A 23734-nucleotide genomic window follows, 5' to 3' on the forward strand; every position below is an offset into this window, starting at 1 on the left:
AAAAAAGTACTGGTGGTGCGTAACTCGAATCGCTCAGGCAGCTTTACAGAATTAAGGATCCATTCGCTTTTCATTAACTCGACAACGATCGAAGAGTGAAGTAAGGGCTTGAGAAGGTTGAAGGATATAAAAAGCGATGATATATTTAAAGCTATCGAGATAAACTGTTAAAGATCGTTTATTCGGTTATAAGGTTTATTTGAAATTAAGTTTTTCCTATATTAAATTAAATATAAAATCTAATTTTAAATTGTACAAATATATATATATATATATATATATATATATATAAATTTATTTATAATAAAATTAGATAAAAAAGAGAAGATTTTATTTTATCAAAAAAGAAATTGTTTACATTAACAATAAATAAATAAATAAATATATATATATATATATATATATATATGTGTGTGTGTGTGCGTATATTTGTATTAACAGAATTATTTATATTTGCAAATATAAAAATTAATTATTTATTCAATAATATATTGATTAAAATATATTAATTAAAATATATTAATTAAAGAAAAAAGAATATATATATATATACATTTATTTATTTATTTTGTTAATATAAAAATTTCAGATATTAAAAAACCTCCTTCCTTTTAAACGACTTATTTTAATAAGATAAATAAATAATTTATATATATATATAAATTCTTTTGGAATAATTCAGATTGAATTAAAGTTAAATTTTTCATTCAATTTCAATTCAATTTATTGTTAAACGATAATTTTTATAAATATGTATTCAATGAAATGTTTCTTCTTAAATATAAAATATCAAATTCTGATTATGGAGACATGAAATTCGTTGAATTACGAACGTTTTCGAGCGATAAATCGGATATCATGGTAAGGAGCTTGAGGAAACTACAGACGTCTTCGTTGAGAATACTGTAACAATTCTGATGCGATTAATCGGATTAAAGCTTCACGAGCGATCGGTTCTGTACTATTGTCCCTTGGGAATACTCAACACAAATTTACCTCTCTCTCTCTCTCTCTCTCTCTCTCTCTCTCTCTCTCTCTCTCTCTCTCTCTCTCTCTCACTCTCGAATATATACATATGTTTGTGTGTGTATGTATGTGTATTTATTTCGAAGCGGCATTAAATGAACCTCAATAAATTAGATAAATAAAATCGATACATTTCGTATTAACCGAATAATTTTTTTTCCATTTTGATTTTAATAGGATCAATTAGAAATAAAAAAGAACATTGAGTTTCTGTCTGATTATTGATCATTAAAAAAAATTATAACGTAATTTCATCATTCCATAGTTATTAAAATGTCATAAATATTTTTATTATATCATATCTATTAGTTGAATTGTTAAATTGGACTATTACAATCCTGTAGATATTATCATATCGAATTAATTATTTATATATTATTATTAATATTATGACGTAGTATAACAGTATATGATAATATATAACAATAATAAATGGTAATATAAGTAGTGTATTATAATTAATTGTAATAGTATTTATTATACTATACTCTATTATTAATATATTATTCATAGATACAGAGCTTTAATCGGATTTATTATAAAATCTAGAGATTTTTTTTTGTCCATTTTTATCGACAAACACCAATATTAATCAATTTTCTTTTCAAGTCAAGTAATAATTTTTTTTATCATAAATTCACATCACAGGGGTTAAAACCCTTAAGGGGTTTAAATGACAACCATCTCAAAGATCTTAATTGACAATAGGGATTTAAATGACATATCATTTGATTGGTCTTTTAATTCCCTTTATAATGATGCTGTATATTCTATTTTTTTTTTTTAATTTTGAGTCAATAAGATTCCGAAAAAAAATCGCATTACTAATTTTCCAATTGAAACTTATACTTCATTAAATATTCAAATTTAATTCAATACGTATTGGAACGTGTGTTAGTCCAGTGATAAAACCTTTCGTTCGGAGTTTTGATAAGAGATAATATATTGAATTTAGAGATTTAATCTTAATTGTATACGCTTGAAAATAATTTCAAGTTGTACAGTCAGAGTGCTCTAATAACTCTAGGCTGTCATTAATAATATGAATAATTTTGACTTGACAAAAAAAAAAAAATACTATATATAATCTTCGAAGTTTTGGAAATAATAATTGATAGGTTTGAAATCGTATTTTCAATTTTAACGTTATAAACAAAATTCATGAACCATGCAATGCGCAAAAATTAACTTTTTTCTTTTTCATCGTTAAAAACAGAACATTTCTTTTTAAAACGGAAATTCTGTGAGAAACATGTGAAATAGAATTGAGTAGAGAGTTGTTTGTAAATATTATCTCTCTCTCCCTCCCTCTCTTTACAATGATTGTTATAACCATTGCGATATTTTTCTTGTAAAGTATGCGGGTAAGAACGTGCTTTAAGGAGGACTTACCGGGATCCGAGGAAGGATGCGCCCTGGTGAGTCTGCAAAGCTGCAATGGCAGATAACGAGTGTCTGCCCTGGGCGGTGACTTTGGTGGTGGTGGTGTCGCACTGAGAAATCCACGTTGCAACTCCCAACCGACTTCCTGGATGATCGAGGCTTTCCTGAAGTACGGTGTCACCTCCCTCAGGTACTTCACTATAATAAAGAAAAAAGATATCTCGTGTTACGACTTAATAAACAAATGTATTTACATGTTTACATGTATTAATACGTACGTACATATGTACGTAGATACACACGTACGTATTTTATATGATTTAATGAAATATCTCAATTGAGTTTTATTTCTTTTTCCTTTCTTTCTCATTTTTTTCTTTCTTTTTTTACGTTACGTTTTAACTTCGAAATGTTTATTATTCTTTTCTTTTTTTTTTCTTTTTCTTTTTTAAGTAACAATCGAATTCTTTTGTTATTTTATCACTCAATAACAGAGTTTTTATCTTTATATTATTTAAAAGAGAAAAAGAGTATTAAATTATGTGAAAAGCGATTTGATAATCAACACAATCTTTAACAATGATTATCGATGAGCGTGAGATAATTTTTGATAATGATTAATCGAATAAAATATTTTTAATAAGATTACTATTAAAAAAATTATAATATAATAAGAATATTACAAAATACAATATATGAGGGATTCATTTATATCATTAGAGATGATATTTTCGGAATAAATCTTATAAATATAAGATATCAATTAATCAATTATTCATAATTCTATTAATGACAGAATTGGATTAATGATAAGTGACTTTTGTTATGAAACTTTTTTAAGCATTTTCTTTTCTTTCTTTCTTTCTTTCTTTCTTTCTTTCTTTCTTTTTCGAATATTCAATCAAACTTAAATCGTTTTATCCTGTCAATATTATCGCATCGTTTCATAACAAAAGTAAAAAAAAATATTTACAATAGAAATACATATATCTTTGTACGAATACATGCATCTTTGTATGTATACACGATAATTGTTTGTCGAGATTTTACTTTCGTAAAAAAAAAACTGAATTTTAAAGTGATTCCATAAATAATAAAAAATAATTTTATCTCATAGATATACTTTTCTTTCTTTGATTTTATAGTTATTATATATAAAATTTAATTAAAACACTAAAATAATATATATATATATATATATATATATATATATACAAAATTCTTAAATATTGGCTGGACCAAAAGTTGATATTAAAAATCGATTATCCACTCTCTTTTTCGATATTTCATTAAGTTTATTTTACAATTTAAATAAAAAAGAAAAAAAACAAAGACAAACAAGAAATTATTCTTAAAAAGTTTCAAAGAAGATTAATTTGTAAGATGGTCTAAGAACTTTTGATCCACCCTCTATAAAATACATTTATGACCTTAACAATATTACGTAATTAAAATCACTTTATACAAACACATACATACACACTCATGGGCATACTGTATTTTTCTTTTTCTTTTCTTTTATTTGTTTTTATTCTTTGCAAATTATTCTCGATAATAATCAAAAAAAAAAAGGGAATGAGGGAGGGGATAGAGAAGTGTCAGAATTTCGAAGAAATTTACGAGAGAGAAATTGGCTCGCTAGTACTGGATGAATATAACACAGCGGACGTCGATCGATACCATTCATCGATTCGATATTAGACCACGTTTTCCGTTCAAATGTATCGATCTTTACGAGCACCTTTTTACGGCATACCCTATTCCTGTGAGCTCACGATTTCGCCCGAGGTCGTTTGATATTTTCTCAGTTCATGTCTATGTATACCACTTGTTTCGCTATCTAACGTTTTACTATAGTAACCTTTTCTTTCTTCTTTCTTCGTGGTCATTTTATATCTCTTTCTCTCCATTTTTTGAACAATTTCAACATTTTCATGAAACTTTAACATGTCCGCTTTGTAAATGTACCGATAATGTAACATATATCATTACATCTTACCACCGTCAATATATATATATGAATATATATATATATATATATATATATATATATATATATATATATATGTATATATATATATGTATATATATATATATATGTGTGTGTGTATATGTATTCAAGATGGTAAAATTATAAATAATGAATTATAATATATATACATATATTTCTATTTATATATTTATACATACACACACACGCATACATATTAAAGATAGTTAAATTATAAATAATAAATCATAATAATTTGACTTTATTCTGGAATATTTTTCCCGTCTTATTTAAAAAAAAAAAACAAGAGAAATCAATATCGAATCGAGTGAAATGGTATAGCTCTGTATAATCACGTGGATGTAAACAACAATGTCGAAACATCAACGATAAATTGAATTTTGAAATGGCCTGTACGTGAGTACTCAACCATACAGTTCTCCATATAGTCCGAGTTACAATGTAAATTGAAGCCTTCTGCGATATACGAGTGCTTTGCCTTTTTTTTTTTCTTTCATCCATTTTTCTTTTATTTTTCAGCAGAAAGGAATAAAAAAAAGAGAAAAAAATATCATTTACTAACTACTATTTTCTAATTATTTACGAACATAGTGAGACTTTTATTTTTTATTTATTTTTGTCTCGTTTCTTTCTTTTCGGAAAAGAAAGAATTCTAATTATTAAATGAAAAAAAAATAAAATAAAATAAATAAATGATCGGATGAAATCAAATTAAATTATTTATATATATATATATTATATTATATATATATATATTATATTATATTATATATATTATATATATATATATATATATATATATATATATATATATATTACGTTATATTACTTTTTCATTCGTTTCATATAGATTATCAATTTTATTATCTATACTTATTCATTATAAAATGTATTTTTAAATCTTTCGACATTTTTGGTTCTTTTTTCTTCCTTGTTTAATTTTCTTTTATCAAATTGTGGTATTTCTTTTTCTTTCTCATGATTTTTTTCTTTTTTTTTTTTTTTTTTTATATCGATTAAATAAACTCATGAAAATACATTTTTAAGAACTATGATCGCTCATTGAGATAACAGCTCTATCTTTCTCTGGGAAAGTAGAAACTTTCGTAAAATAACCGATCAAAAGTCCCGGGAGAAAATATCTTTTTTAACGTACGACTAGAGAATTTTATCGAAGCGTCATTCGTTAATGTCAGAACGTAATACGTTCACCGATCGAAGCAATAACGCCGCTCATTATCCGTACGTACATCCTCGTTCGACAGAAAAACTTCGATTTAATTTACGATTATACATAATAAATAAAAATATACTTTTGCATATTTATTGCAATTAATAATTAAGAATAAATAAAAAAAAGTATTATAATATAAAATAAGTATATTTAATTATTAAATAAGTATATTTTATATTATAATACTTTTCAAATCTTTGTCCGATTTATCAACTGCATTATAAAAATGATTACTTTCTTAACATCGTTGTTTCGAATCTTACTTTTCAATTGACAAAAGGAAGATTAAATCGTCTTTATTCGTTGATAAATTAATGAATTGCTTGTGACAATTATTATTTGTAATTGACAAAAAAATAAAAAATAAAAAAAAGAGAGATAGAGAGAGAGAGAGAGAGAGAGAAAGAGAGAGAAAGAGAGAGAGAAAGAGAGAGAGAAAGAGAGAGAGACAGAGAGACAGAAGATTTTTCGTTAAAAAAAAAAAGGAAAAGAAGAGAAAGAAAAAAGCAACAAGTTTTGTGTCAATAACTTCCTCGAATAATTTTCAATGTGAGCCTAGAGAGATAACAGATAACAGATAACAGATAGGAGATAACATTAACATACGTACGTTTGTTGGCAGAGGAGAAACCAACGGTATTATGCGATCAATTCCCAATCCTATTTACAAGGATAATACCGATGGACGTCCGTACACCACTTTGTATCCTCGTATTATTAATAATTAACAGAATTTACGCTCGGTCATTTGACGTGTCATTTCATTACGAGGGATTACAATCCTCTCCGAGGCTAACTAAACGTATCGTTTATAATCAGATTCGATATTCTTCGAATAGGAAGGATATTCTTAAAATTAGAAATTGTTCATGTAATAGATTATATATATATATTATGTTTCTTATTAATATCTAATAAATAATATCAATATATCAATAATAATTATATTTATACATATATATATATATTTATATATATTATTATTATTATTATTATTATTATATAATTATTATATAATTATTATATAATTATTATATAATAATAGATTAATTATCAATATTAATAAATAATATATTATATTTCTTCTATTTATTATCAATTTTTGTTAATATCTTTGTTTTATTGTCAATTATAAGACGCCATTAGAATCGTATTGGATAAATAAGATTTGATATTTTTTATTAATATATTATGGTCAATTTAGTATTAAATATTTTTACTTATCTTACGATTATTATTATTATTATTATTATTATTATTATTATTATTATTATTATTATTATTATTATTATTATTGTTTTCATTATTATTATTATGACTTTTTCTAGAAAAGAATAAAAAAGAAGAGAAATAATTATTTATTTAAAGTTACTAAACTTAAACTTAAATTAAATATTATATTAGGGGGACCGGAAAGTAACGTCGCTTTCTTTAAAATTAAATTTTATTAAAATAAAATTCTTTAAATTAAATTCAAACGAATAAATTTTTAACAAGTTTTTATTTTTAATCACAATCAAATATCGACATGCATAGAAACGACATTACTTTCCGGTCCACCTAATACATTGTATTACAGTGAAGTATAAAAAATAGTAACATTATAATTGAATTATTATTATTTTCTATCTTTTCGTATTTGTATAAATATTCCATAGTAATAGTTATTTTAATCATTTATATTTTTTTTCTTTTTTACATTCTCTCTCTCTCTCTCTCTCTCTCTCTCTCTCTCTTTCTCCTTCTCTTCTTTTATCTATCTTCATAATAAATATTAAGAAGAAAAAAAAATGAAAAGATAGAGATTATCCAAGTAATAATAGCCACAGCTAAAGTTATCTATTTAAATGTATGTATTTATATATATAAATGTATACACATATATACATACAAAGTTATAAAAGAAGATAACCAATCGAACGATCTTTCGTAGCAATTTGAAAAATAGAGGAAGATCGATCGAACCGGAAGTCGATCCCCGTCGTTCGTCGGTGGAAGATATTTTTAATATCCGGCCAAAGCCTCTTCTGTCTCCCAATCCGTATGAGAAAGTCTAGCTGGTGCACGCCAAGGAAGTGGTTAGGGGATGAAAGGATACGTCCACAAGGGAAATGATTTTCGTATTGAAATCACGCGAAAATATGAGGCGGGGGGGGGGGGATAAAAAAGAAAAGAAAAAAAAAGAGAGAAGGATAAACGTGTCGAAGGTCTTCCGATTTCTGACATTTTTTTTTTTTTTTTTTTTTCATTTCCTCCTTTTCCTATTCTACAACTTCGCGTCCTATTTTCATCGATATAATATTTCTAATTTCTTTTGCATATCTAAACGAGTACAAAATGTTGTATTATAAGGTTTGTTAATTTTTTTCAAGAAATATTTAAAATAAATCGTATTTTCACAATCGCATCTATTTAATCATTATTTATAAATATAAGTTTATTTCTAAAGAAAATTTGAACGTAAATAAAAAATTAGTATCGACGATTTATTAATCTCTTGTCATAATTTTATAATAGAAATCGTAGTAACGCTTATTTAATTAATAATCGTTATTATTCGTTTTTAATTTTAAATAACGAAAAATTGTTAAACTAAAATTATGTTATTTTAGAAATTTTTATATAACTGTAGTCAATTCTTTTTTTGTATATATTCTCAGAATTTATGATGTTATTATTATTGTTATTATTATTATTATTATTACTATACTAAAAATAAAAATAAATTTCACAATTACAAATATTCACTAATACAGTTCACCTAATAAATAAAATAAAATAATAAAATTCTAACGTTCATTCACAAAATAGTTCTCTCTTGTAATCGATACAAACACACCCACACACACATTTATATATACATACATATATAAACACACACATACACATGTATTTATATATATATATATATATTCGGTCATATATATATATATATATATATATATACATATACGTATCCAGTGCAACTTGAGTTCGCACTGCCGAGGCAGCAATGGCGATTCGTCGAACACAATGGCTCGTTCGAGGAACGCAGATTATTCTCCGGGAATCGTTTCCTCTTTACGATCGTTCCACCTCAACCCGACGTTTCATCGAAGAAAGACGAAAAATCGCGGAAAGAAAACGTTCGCCGAGAGAGTTTTACAGAAAAACCAGAGGAGAAAAGGAGAGAGAGAGAGAGAGAGAGAGAGAGAGAGAGAAAGAGAGAGAGAGTGAGAGAGAGAGAGAGAAATAGAGATAGAGAACAGATATAAGGAGAAATGAAAAAGAAATCAAGACTACTATCATCTCTCTCCCTCTCACTCACTCTTTCATTCATTTTCTCTTTTTCCATCTTTGTCTCTCCTTCCATAGGACTTTTATCCTTTTTTATCTATCCCAGTCTCTTTCTCTTTCTCTCTCTCTCTCTCACTCTCTTTTTTCCCTTCCACCTAGCAAGCTACTACCCTTTCACAAACCGTCTGTCGCATTCCCTACCCTCCTACTATTCTCCCCTTCTTTTCCACCCTTTACACTTCATTCACCTCGAACTTTTTTCTCACTTCTACGAAGATCTTCCACCGGGGGGAGTTTCTCGTTATCGAGAACGAGAGAAAAAGAAAAAGAGAGGAAGAGACAGAGAAAGAGAGAGAGAGAGAGAGAGAGACAGAGAGAGAGAGAGAGAGAGAGAGAGAAAGACAGAGACAGAGAGAGAGAGAGAGAGAGAGAAAGGTCTCCAACACTTCGATCGGATTTCTTTGTCATTGGCCGTTCTTAATCGTCCACTTTTTCATGAATTTTATCGACCATCTTCCGAACGAAGGGATATTCTCATCCGTTGTCTCGAAGGATACATAAGGAAGAAGAAGAAGAAAAAAAAAAGAAAAAAGAAAAGAAAAAAAAGGAACGAAAAGAAAAAGAAAAGAAAAGAAGAAAAAAGAAAAAAGAATGGGGAAAGGGATCTCGACGAAGAGGGGGAAAAAAGAAAAGAAATTGCTGAACCTTTTTCAACACGAGTTCGACTTTACGAGCATCGTCATCGTTCGTCATTGTGATACGTCGAAGACGAACGAACGTTTCATCATTCAACGGAACGATGTTCATGTTCGCCCTCGTTGTCCGCTGAATTTCTTCAAGCGTAAATAAAAAATGTCGGTCGATGAGGAATGATGACTCTCTCTCTGTATCTGTATCTCTCTCTTTCTCTCTCTCTCTCTCTCTCTCTTTCTCTCTCTCAGTCTTTCTTTTTCTTTTTATCTTACTTTCGTTGTTCGATATTTCTTTTCACCATTGGTTCAAATGTGATCTCTTTTGTAAATTTCTACGATCTATTTTCGATCTATTATTCGTTCTTTTCAAATGTTTTTATAAATCTGTTTTATTATTTTAAAATTATCATTTTATTTTATTTAGTTTTAAAAGGACAATCGAAAGTTCGACTTTTGAACGAATTAAGATATATCCGAAGATAATTCATGTTTTACATATATATATATATATATATATATATATATATATATATATAAATGTTATGAATAATTTTTTTTCTCCGAAAAAATGTATACTCTGTTAAAAAAAAAAAATTAATGTAAGGTAAATAAGACGAGGTTATTTATTATTTTTATTATCAACGGAAACGCAGAATATCAATATTTTTTTTTTTTATCAAATAATAGTTCAATATGGTTTTGTGAAAAAAAATAAATAATAATTTGTAACACTTTACATGGACCATTCTGTTTCCATACAGAATGTCTTATCTTTAAATTTAATTAATTTAATTTTGGAATTATCATACCATAATTATTTTTAATCTTTGACTGTGAACAATGAAATTTCTTTTTTATTATTTCACGTATCTATTAATTCAATATTATTTTATTTCAATGCATATCGCCGTTTCTAGCAATTTCAATAATATTTATTATGAATCAAATAAAATCAGATATCTCATATTTATCAGCACAATTTCAAAATTTTTATTTATTTAAATATTGTCCACAAATTAATATATATGTGTGTATGTGTGTATGTATGCGTGTGTTTGTATTTAAAATAATTAAGACAATAAAATTAATAAAATGCAGAAAATGAATAACATTAAAACAATAAAATCAATAAAAATTAACATAATATCTGATAATAAATAATTGCTATAAGTTTCTTAATAAGAACTTAAATGATATCGAACGGTTTACGATGAAGAAAGGGGAAAATATAAAAAATTGTATGACACAGAAGAATCTATCGATAATGGAGTAACAAGAAGGATGAAAAGGCCGAGGGAAGAAACGAAAAGTAGTCAAATATGAACTTTGCGTTTCCATGAATAATGAAGTCCACGAGTGAATATCAGCAATTTGTCGATCATAGATCGCGGCATTGTCGAGTCACCCTTTACGTCTCATCATCCAACCCCCAAAACTCAACCATCAATGTCTCCCCATCAGTAAAAACGTACATATGACTCGAAAAATCATCATCTACGAAAATCTTTCTTTTCTTCGCGTTTAAATTGATCACAGATATATTTGAATATATTTTTAACATTAAATATTAAACTCAAAACTGATTAACGTAATACTCAATTCTTTAATTATTACTTAAATAAATTAAAGATACAAATGCACAAAAAATTAGAGCGTCGTATAAGAGAATAAAAGTCAAAAGAAAAAAACAAATTTATAAAAAAAAAAAAAAAAAAAAAAAACGAAATTTCGTCATATTCAGTCATATTTATTTGTCGAATAATATTTGTTTAGGGAGAGGAAAAAAGGAAAGAAAAAAAATAAAAAGGGCGAACAAACGCATACATTTTCAAGCTAATATTTTTTTCACATATTTCATCGAGCGGACTCGGTTGAAAAGAAAAGAACGAAGAAAAAAATTTCGAAAATTTTTCTATATAACATTATTCACTGTAGGAACGCTCCGACGTTGATGATATAAAATATTTCATGCAACAAGTTAATACGTAAATATTCTAACATTTGAAATACTTTATTCACTTTAGTGATTAAAATAAAAAAAAATAAAAAAAAAAAAAAAAAGAAGAAAAGAAAGAAAAAAGACAAAAAAAGTTGGTTATCGAATATTTTTTTACATATCCTCTGTACGCTACCATAGATGAGTTTTATAGTTTGATATATCGTTGGTTGAACACGTGTGCAAATTTCAGAGCACAAGGTTACATACGAAGTTAGCCAAGCGTTTCGAAATCGTTACATTTTTACGTTTTTGACGAGCTAGGCAACATTTCTCTCTCTCATCTTTTTTTTTTTAACAATAGAACATGTTGTATTCCCCTTGTTACTAATGCAAAATCCATTTTCTCGTTTTCGTAGGACTCAAACGTTGTATTTTTTTTCTTTTTTTTTCCATTATTTTATATCCATTTTTCTTTTTTCCTTTTTTCTTTTTTTTTTTCTTTTCTTTATATGAATCAATCTTCGTTATAAATAATAAACGGATTTAAAACGTTATTCGTATGATAGAGATTTACAATTAATGGGTTAATGATTGGTTTCATTGAAATCATTACGTGCAAATGTTGACTAAAATTGTTTAATTAAAATCAAAAATAAAGATTGTTTAGATAAGAGAAAGAGAAGGAAGGATATCGTTAAGCTATTTCGCTTTTCCTCCTTGGAGACCAATAGCAACTTCGTTTGGAATTTAAAATGAAATTCTAACACTTATGAGAATTCATTTCTCTTGTCCCCCTCTTTTCCTCTTTAGAAATAATTCGAGAAGTTTCAACGAGAATGAAAAGTTTTTCTCGTTTTCACATTCTCCTTTTATGAATATTCAAATATTTTCTAAATTTTAAACCCCGAGTAAATTTAACAATTGCCGGGAATTGAGTTCGTTATTTAAAATGAAGCAAAAAAAAAAAAGAAAAGAAAAAGAAAATAAAGAAAAAAAAAAAAAACGAAAAAGAATTAAGAATTAATAAGAATTAACACTTGCAGGAGATTGAATTTGTCATTTAAAATGAAACAAAAGTAAATAAATAAATAAAAGAAAAAAAAACAGAAAAATAAAAAAAAAAAATTAATAAGAAATAACTATATATTGATAATAAATTAATAATAAATTAATTTATAACGTTGAATCTCTTAACTATAAAAGAAATAAATAAATAAATAAATAAATGATAAATAAATTATTTTATTATTTGAAAATATATTAAATATATTTCTGTAGACAATATTATTAACGTAATAGTTTGCGTACCATCATTAATGATAAACTCTGATAGACAAGTAAAACCCAAACGATCGTGAGCGTGTTCACAAGGGAAACTGAAATTCGCTTGAAACTATAACACCGCAAACGATATTCGATATAATTTTGTGGATTCATACCGGGCTCGCCTTAAACCAAATCGCATACTATACCCATCCATGAGAAATTTGGAAATTCTCCTTTACGTCACCGTATTACTAAATTATATACAATTTTACCTCCTAATCAATGAATAAATAACGATACTTTTTAAATGATTATAATATATTTATAAAATAAAAAATAAATAAATAAATAATAAGAAATTATTTAAAATTAATAAAAATTATTTAATAATAAATTAATTAATATTTAATATTATTAAATTAATTAATATTTGATATTAATTTTAAATAAGAAAAATTATTTAAAAACATAACGTGGAAAATAATCTTGAATTTTATGTATTATATTTGAAAAAGAACAAGAAGAAAAAAGAATTAATTTCTCGATTTACAAAAACATTACATAAAATTATTACAATATTTATTAGATATATTTATATAAATATACAAATATATATATATATATATATACATATACAAACACATTATTGTATAATAATTATTATATAATATATAAAATTTTATATATACATAAATATATGTATATATTTTTATATTATTGTATATATAAATAATAATAATATATATACAAATATATAAATAAATTAACAAAGGAATAAAATAAAATACGAAATATAAAAAATATAAATTTTGGAAAAAGAATGTCACTTCATTTGTTATTAGTTTATATGCGTATGATAAATAACGCTTGGAAAACACGTGGTAGAAGGAAATTATGACCAGCTACCTCTACTTTCGCCCTCTCTCTCTCTCTCTCTCTCTCTCTCTCTCTCTCTCTTTCTTCGAGTCTTCATAAATTATACAGTAGCAGGCCGCATTTAAATTTCAATTATCCGTTATTACGGTAGTAACGGTGAAGTAAGTAGAAAGTCGAGAAAGAATACATGCGTCATCCCTCTTACCTACTTACACAACAATCTTTTTTACTTATCTACTACCTACCTACCTACTTGAAAAGCAAAGAAACGTTTTATCAGTATCGTTAACTGTTCTAGTCAATCTTTCTAGTTATTATTTGAAATCGTATAGCATATTTACTATTTAACATTTTTCGAACATACATATATATATATATATATATATATATAAAATAATCGGATACAAAAAAATGTGTATATATATATATATACATATTATAAAAAATAATAATTATAATGTTTGTTTAGAATTATAATATTATTTAAAAAATAATGATTTATTATAAATTAATACTTATTAATTGTATATATATATATATATATATATATATATATATATATATATATGTAAACAGATAGATATAGATATAGGTATATATATAACACATGGTACACGTTATAAAATGATAAAAAAATTAATATGTAAATACATCCGGATATCCATATAATAAGATTCCTTTTAAATATTTAATAAAGTATGCAAATTATAGGGATCCTGATCCGTTATTAAATATTTGAATGGAACTTTATTCATTCCTCTCCATTATCTTATCCGAATTCGATTTGAAATTTCGCTTCAATAATATCCTCCTACATCGATCTTTTTTATTACTTTGATTAATTGGATTTGTTTAAATACGATATTTACATTGATTTCAATTTGATTATGACATTATATCGATTTCTTTCGATTTCAATGTACTTATTTAATATTTTTCTTTTTTATTTTTTTTTTGTTCTTTTTTTTTGTTATCCTTTTAATATATCGAATTAAGTTACACGTTCGTTGGCTAAGTTAATTAAATTAACAATATTAAAGTTTAACATTTATATCCAATTTAATGATCGATTTAATTAATACATTGAATTAATTTGAATTTAATGTTTATGTATAATTATAATATTATTTCATTAACACTTCGAGTTATTAACACGTTGAGTTCATTTTAGTTAAATGTTGAAGTTCAATTAAGTGATATATAATTATCATATTAAATACTATGTTAATCCTGAATAAAGAGTTCACTTAATTAAAACACTAACAATTTTGTTGAATTATTAAGAAGCCATTTTAATTGTATGCAATTACAGAAGTTAAAAGGATGGTGAGGTTGAGTAACAAGTAAGAAAGTATAGTTAACGATGCAAATGATTAATATCTTAAGTTTTTTTTTTCACTTTTTCGAAACTTCAAAATCAGACGTGTGTAACAATAATCATTCATAATTTTTCAATTACGAAATATTATATTAAGTCGAATTATAGTTAATGTATGATAAATATTTTATTAAAAAAAAAGTCAAATGTTTTTAAAAATTCTATTCAATTTCTTGTTTAAGTGAATTCTTTTATAAAGAATTATCTTTAAATTTATAAGATTACGATAATTTAATTTTATACATTTTTATTTCATTATCATTTCGAATATAAAATCACAAAGCTTATTGAAATAAATTTACATTATCATAATCATCATCATCATCATCATCATCATCATCATCATCATCATCATTATTATTATTATTATTATTATTATTATTATTATTATTATTATTATTATTAATATTATTATTATTATATAAAATCACAAAGCTTGTTGAAATAAATTTACATTATCATGATCATGATCATCATCATCATCATCATCATCATCATCATTATTATTATTGTTATTATTATTATTATTATTATTATTATTATTATTATTATTATTATTATTATTATTATTATTGTTATTATTATTGTTATCGTTATTATTATTATTATTATTATTATTATTATTGATATTAAATAAAATTTTTGATATCAAAGAATCATATTGAAATTATCATATGAAATTCGATAATTTCATATATTTCATTGATTCAACATTCTTTTCGTTACATTATCACTATCGTCCATCGTTCGTGAGTTCAAATATTATTTCTTGCAATTCATTCGTCGTTCGATAGTTTTACCATTCTCTTTTCTTTCAACACACAAACGTAAATATACAACGATTGCATAAGAGATTGAAGAGAAGAAGGATGTAATAAGAGAAAAAAAGAAAAGAAAAGAGAGAGAGAGAGAGAGAGAGAAAGAGAAAGAGAGAAAGAAAGAAAAAGAGAAAGAAAGAAAAGGAAAAAGAGAGAAAGAGAGAAGAAAAAGAAAGAAAGAGGAAGAAATATAGAAAGAAAAAGAAAAAAAAACAAAGAAAGGAAAAGAAACAAAGTGAAAGAAAATAGAATACGAACGATTTTTGCTCAGTGATGTCTTGTCGTTATATTCGACGTTTCGATGTTGGCGAACGTTAAGAAATACAGGAAGGAAGAATTGCAGGCAGGAATACAGAGAGAAAAAAAAAGAAAAAAAGACAAAAAAATAACGTATAAATGAGAAAAGAGGCGTTTCGTATTATGCTGATAGAAAGAATAAGAAAAAAAAAGAGTGAATAAAAAATGAAAAAGAAACGAGGATTTCTAGAAAATATTAACGGATGGATCGAAACGATCGACGTCGATAATTCATTCAATATACAAAATCTATCTTTTGATTGGCTATGCAACATCTTTATTTTTTATTATTTCTTTTTTCTTTTCTTTTTTTTTCTGTGTCACCATACCCACCAGGCGTGAATTATTTGTTAACCCTTTCACTTGTTTCCTATAATCTTCCGTGATAATGTTCGATGATAATAATCATTTAATATGATAATAATGGAAAATAAATATAATATGATTATTAATGTGATTATTAATATTTATTTATTGTTAATGTAATTTGATAATTAAATGTGATCCTTCGTTAAAGAATTTATTTATAGAATGGGCGTAATATTTAAAAATATTTGATATTGTGTTCGTTTTCCTTTCTGTTTTTGTAATAAAATATTTAAAAATAATTCATTAATTTTAATAATGAAATAAAAGAAAATATTTAAAAAAAATTTCTTTTCTAATAAGATATTTAACAATTCGTAAATTATTCGATTTATTAATCGCAATGATTTGAGAAAAAAAGTTTGTTCTTTTGTTCGTAAGATGATCGTAAATCCAATTTGCAAGTTTGTTTGAACACAGAACAAAAGCGATCGCTTATGCGATAACGGATGACGTTCACATAAAATCGTAGTAATTCTTACGTGAATATTTACGAACGTAAATTATGATACTTCTCGATTGTTCTTTCACCTTCGTGAATTATAAATTTTAAATGCGAACCTGCGTTTGCGTTTGCCTGTTAATAAGCGTAGAAAAAAAAAAAAAAAAAAGGAAAAAAGAAATTGAAGTGAGCACGACAACGTGATTCACGTTCGTCGCTTCTACGGCGACATCCTATTTATCACGAGGGAAAAGATTCTTTTTTTTTTTTTTTTTTTTCTTTACCCATCGATAAACTCAAGGAAAAATTTTATCTTGAATATTTAATCTAACGATTTCATTTTATCACGTCAAATCAGCGAATACTGATGTTATTTCATTCATTTGTAAATATAATATTACATTTAATGATACAATCATTATTTCTATTAATATCATAATCAAACAATAGATAAAATATGAAAAAAAAATAATTAATCGTACAAAAATATTAATTGATCTGTTTAGATCTACGTATAGATTAGAAAATTATTATTATTGAGGAATTGTTTATGAAATTGTGAAAAAAGGAAAAAAGAAAAGAAAAAGTAAGAAATCTTCTTTTTTTTTATATATATACGTTATTATTCTAATATCATTTTGTAAAATGGACTGAATTAACGTTAAAACCCAACGAATATTCAAAATAATGAAAATGAAATAACAATATAGATAATATGAAAACGAAAGTTATGAGATAGAGGATACTTGAAATAATATATAATAGAATCTACATGAAACAGTTTCATGTACTATGTCATATAATGAGCATAAAACAACTTTAAAGTAACAAATGTTTGATAAAGTGTACTACATGAAATAGTTTTACAGAGCAACAGGTACATGAACTAATGAACATGAAACAATTTTGTGGTAACCGGATAATAATGATAAATGATAAAAAGAACAATCAAAATAAAATTTTCTCGAATTCCACATTTCGACAAATATATTATATTATAACTATTATTATATTATAAATGTATATATATATATATTGTTTTCTTTTTTTTTAATATTGAAAAATTTTATATTCGATTATTAAAATGAGAGCATCATTGAAATTGTTAATAAATAGTAACAAAGTAATTTAATCATTAAAAAAAAAAAAAAAAAAAAGAAAACAGACATTGGACGCATAATAATGAACGCAGAAATTTGAAAAACATAAAATTTAAATTATTATATAACAATTTCTTTTTATAATTTCTTGAATCAATTAAAAATATAACTTTTTCTCTTTCTCCCTGTGCATATATATATATATATATATATATATATATATATATATATATATATATATATGTACATATATAACAAGTAATTGAACAAGTAATTGACGCTCCAGGTGTTCGAAAAAGATACACATAATCTCTGAAGGCTTTCGTAAAGTCTTACTTCATATACACGCAATCAGAATAATCGGCTTATATCTTATATAGAAAATAAGCATAAATTAATTCCCAAGCGTACGGAAGATCGAGCGTTGTTGTCCAATGAAGGACACTCGTTCATTGAAGGATTTTAGAATGACTGAGATAGATAGATAAATTAATAGATAGATTGATAGATAGATAGATAAGGAAAGAAAATATAAAAAGGCAAAGATGTAAAATACTTCCTCGATTTTCTATCATCATCTTACGTTTCATTTTATTTATTATAAAAATTATGCATCAATTGTATATTATAAAAATCATAGAATAATTCATCCTAATGTCATGACGTCAATCAACGTTCTTAATTTCTTATTTATTTAACACGAGTGATAAGATTGTAATAAAATAATGAATTAAAACGATCGGTCGTGTTCTCGTTTCTTTTCTCATTAAAAAATAGAAAAATATGATGTAGATATGACACCTAAATTTGTATCAAAATAAATTTCTCATTACGTTAATATTAATATAAAAAAAGCAATGCATACATAATGTTTATATTATACCTATAATAATGCTTATAGCGAGAATGATATATATATATATATATATATATATATATGAAAAAAAAAAAACAGTAAAAAACATAGTTAAAGGATCAGGAATGAGAAAAAAGACAAAAAATCTTGTTCTCTCTCGAAAGAACGATCCATTTTAATATTTTATTTGTTATTTAATATTTCATTATTATACGCATATACTATGCAAAAAAAATAAATAAATAACTAAATGCATATTATAAATTATTTAATATTTAGCTATTATACGTATAATAATTTTACTTCGTAGATCATCCTCCGAACGTTATATATAAATCGAAGCGTATTCAATTTTTCATTTTTATTCATTCTAATTCTTAACAAAATGAATTCTATCATTTTCGTTCATTTACAATTTTAAAATAAAGAAACAAATCCACTTATCATTCAACTGTAACGTCAAACCGATAATAAAATTTTTCCCAATCCTATACTACCTATTGGTGACGAACCATTGTACTCGCTAAAAAATAGAAAGATAAAAAACCTTTTGAAAGTTCGAAGGTCCCCATTCGCCAATAGTATATACACTCGAGATATGATCATCGTTCCGAAAGAGAAAGAAAGAGAAAGAGAGAAAGAGAGAGAGAGAGAGAGAGAGAGAGATACACATACAGATATCTACAGATATATCTATCCCTGATGGCGGCTTTTGAGAAGAGCCAGTACGGGAACATTGATATTCGACGGACGCGTTTGCAATCGAAACGCTTTTCCGCGGAAGTGCGAGAAGAGCGGAAAGAGAGATAGAAATATAGATAGAGATAGATATAAAGAGAGAAAGAGAGAGAGAGAGAGAGAGAGAGAGAGTACGGTCTATGGGGTACGTTTATGGTCGATCGATTCGAATAACGTTGTCCGTCCGTTGGGAGTCGATCGGTTTCGCGGCCGATCGCACGATGAATGTGGAATAAATGGCAGACTGAGGGAGGTTCGCTTGGGGTGAAAACCCCTTCTTGATAAGCCTACGTTCGCGCGTTCGGACCATTAAATCGAGTGGCAGGCAGGCAGACTAATGGAGAACAAATTCGTCGGGAAAGATTATATAAACGAAACCGGGTTTCAACTCGATGAGTCGAATCCGATCGATTGCGACTCGTCTCGATTCGAATTGAAGGAACGATAAGCCTTTTTCTCTCTTTTGTACTCGGGAGACGCTCGGATAGTTCGAATTAAGGAGTGAGTAAGGGAGTGAGCAAGGAGGATTGGGGGTGGTAGATGGTGGATTAAGTAGAACGAAACGAACGTCACTGCTATTGGTGAGTCATTATGTGTTCATTCAAATGCAAATATTCGATAGCTTATTTAATAGATTTGATAGTAGAAAAAAAAATTATACATAGTCGACTATTAGACTTGTTCGTTTTTTATATATGTTTATATATATATATATATAAATACATATCTTTTATGCTTATCTATAACTATATAAATTTTTTTATAAAATGATACAGATATACATGTATTAGTGATAAATATTATATGTATTAGTGATAGATATTACGGCTGAAATAAATCAATGAAAATTTTAATAATCGTATTTTTTTTTTTTCCCATTACTTATCTATGTCTAGATTTTTTTATTACAAAATTTTCATATATAAAACGACAGATGAAAGGATTTTCTTTCGTGAAAAATTTCAAATTCAACAAATATTAATTTTGTAATAAAGTATGACAGTTTAAGTGTTTTTTTCGCTGTTACGAAAAATATTGTACAATCACCCACCTCCCCATTCACCCTCAAAATCCCGTATTTTCAATATTCATTCTATAATCCAATAATATCTACGTCGAATTCGAAAAAATTTTAGTCCCTTTGCAAGAAATATTTTTTCATCGACCATTTTATATGACAAAGTTTCCAATATATGCATACCTAAAGAATTTATTACAAATAATAACAATACAAATGATGAGATTTGTATAACAAAAAAAAAAGAAAGAAAGAAAGAAAAAAAAACGGAAGAAAGAATAAGAAAAACCATCATTCTTTGTAATTAATTACAAAAAAAAAATTATTTTTACCCAAAAGATCTCATAAAATAAATGACACTGTAAGTAATAAAATCCAATAGTAAAACTCGAATGCGTGAAAATAAAAGATAGAGAGAGAGAGAGAGAGAGAGAGAGAGAGAGAGAGAGAGAGAGAGAGAGAGATAGGGTTGATTAATTTGCAAAGCAGTGCTGCCAACGTTTCTAGGGATTGATTTCGATGAATGCAGCGTAGATTAAGACGCAAGCGACCCTTCGCAAGAAACACCTTATTGCAGTCCCGTCGTTCATGAGAGACCAGGAAAAGAGAGAATGAGAGAGAGAGAGAGAGAGAGAGAGAGAGAGAGAAAGAGAAGGGTTGAAGAGGAGATAGAAGGAGGTGGTCTCGGAAATGGTGGCTCGGGGTATGGGGTATATATCCGTAGAGTTATGGCCGGTATGAAACCCATAGCAAATGATGCAGGACTACGTGACCAGCGTGTAAAGGTCTCGTTTCAACCCCTTACTACTCTTCTACCCTCTAGGGTAGCTGCAATCAGCAACGTGCGCTGGCCAGTACTGAAATAAATTTAATAAAAAAGCCGTGTTCACCTAGGTACATGACGTTAGCCATCTCTGTGAAGTTAATAAGAAAAATTCTTTGAAGGAAACACAGGAGGGCGGGCGGAGGGGGGGGGGGTATTAGAGAGTTTCGCTTTTTCCAGTTTCCCGGTTTTTCTTTTCTTTCTCTGTTTTTTTATTTATTTATTTTTGTTTTTTTTTTTTTTTTTTTTTTTTTTTACTTTTTTATTCTTTTTTGCTTCCTTCTTCCAATCGCCTTTCATTTTCCCTTTATATCCGTTTAAACGAAGCGAAAAATCTTTATTTATTTATTTGTTGCAATAAATGAAAGATCATTAAAAATCGCGATAATTCATTGTTTAGTTAATTATTAATGAGAAAAGAGAAATCATTAATATGTGACAATATTGTAAAAAGAAAAAAGAAAAAAAAGAAAGAAAAAAAGGATTAAAAATTAAAACATATAAAATATACTGCCAATATAACTTAATAATAATAATAATAATAATAATAATAATAATAATAATAATAATAATAATAATAATAATATATCATTTTCATAATTATTAAAAAAAACTTATTAACAATTAAATCCTCAAATCATATTTTCCTTTACCGAAGGTATAAAGATTTAAAAAGTAATCGTTAAGAAATCGTGACATAAAAAGAGCCAAACCTTTAGGAACCTCTGCTACCACCTTTCATGTAAGTAACGATAAGGTTTGCAGGGGGTGAAAGTGAGGTTAACAGTCGCCATAAAATTTGGTGTCTTTGCCGATAGAGGGTAGCTTTTAGAACGAGAAACGTGGGAAATCTAGTATCGAGTTTCGACGATCCTCGAACGTACGTACCTACGTACATAGTATGTATATACTACTACTCAAAACAAATACACGCATATACGTACGTATACAGAGCTAGCTCGCTTAGACCAACATCTTGCCAGTCCTATTACGTGAAATTTAATGGAGAACGCGCCGTCACGTGGCGCTACGAGAGAGAGAACCGCCACAGAATTCTGATTGTATCCTATCCATGATGATCCAATATGTCTCCCATAACGTTCTCTGTGTATATAGTCTCTCTCTCTCTATCTCTCCCTCTCTCTCTCTCTCTCTCCTCTCACTCTCTATCTTTCTCTCTATCTCTATCTCTATCTCTATCTCTGTCTCTATCTCTGTCTCTATCCCTATCTCTCTTACACACATTCATGTACGTATGTACGTATATACATATGTATGTATGTACGTATATACGTATGTATATATATAGGTATATATGTATGTATGTATGTATGTATGTATGTATGTATGTATGTATGTATGTATGTATATATGAACGTATGTATGTATGTCGTTCGTTCGTTCGTTCGTTCGTTCGTTCGTTCGTTCGTTCATTCGTTCGTTCGTTCTCCATGCACCGACATATTTGTTAGCATCCCTACTACTCCACCTTCGATCCCACTCGAGCGAACGACATTTCAACAGATCACACCAATCCCCTTGATTGAATACATCAGCATTCATCAGCAGGCCGCCGAATCTCTGAAGCCCCGGTGTTTGTGTACCCTGGCGATATACGAAACTCTATCCCAATATGCAGTTTTCCTCTTTTCAAATCATTGCTCCCTCTTTTTTCTTTTTCGTTTTTCTACCTTTCTTTTCTCTTTCTTTCTCTCTCTCTCTCTCTCTCTCTCTCTCTCTCTCTCTGCCAAAAAATTTTATTCTTTTGTTTCCCTCTTTTTTTATTTAATTTTTTTTTAACTTTCTTTCTTTCTTTTTGTTTTCTCCTTCGTATTGATCCAGTTTTAATCGAGTCTTTCGATTACGTTAACGTTATCGTAATATTGATTAATATTGTAACATTAATTAACAATTATTTCCGAAATACATTTACATGGCGTCGTATGAAATAATATTATCATTGTATATAAATCATGCAAATCGTTGATATGAGCTTAATCGTAGGTTTAAGAAATATCCATCTACGTTCTTAAATCTTTCTTTTCGAATTCTTAAATTCTTAAGCAACCACGAGAAAAGGGAGTTTTCAGGAAAAGATAAAGAAAAAAAGAAAAAAGAAAGAAAAAAAAAGAAAAGAACAAAACAACAACAACAACAAAAATTATCAAAGAAAGAAGAAATAACAAATAAATAAG

At 26.7% G+C, this 23734-nt stretch overlaps 1 protein-coding gene across 1 annotated transcript in view; it reads right to left on the reverse strand.

Annotated features, from left to right (window-relative positions):
- Positions 1 to 23734, reverse strand: part of LOC124429204 (beta-1-syntrophin) — a 534717-nt gene that overhangs the window by 174672 nt on the left and 336311 nt on the right. Inside the window, exon 3 of the mRNA XM_046974168.1 lies at positions 2419 to 2607. Coding sequence (XP_046830124.1) covers positions 2419 to 2607 — 189 coding nt within the window. The remainder of the gene's footprint in view (positions 1 to 2418; positions 2608 to 23734) is intronic.

This window comes from Vespa crabro, chromosome 14 (genome assembly GCF_910589235.1).
Source record: "Vespa crabro chromosome 14, iyVesCrab1.2, whole genome shotgun sequence".
NCBI lineage: Eukaryota > Metazoa > Arthropoda > Insecta > Hymenoptera > Vespidae > Vespa > Vespa crabro.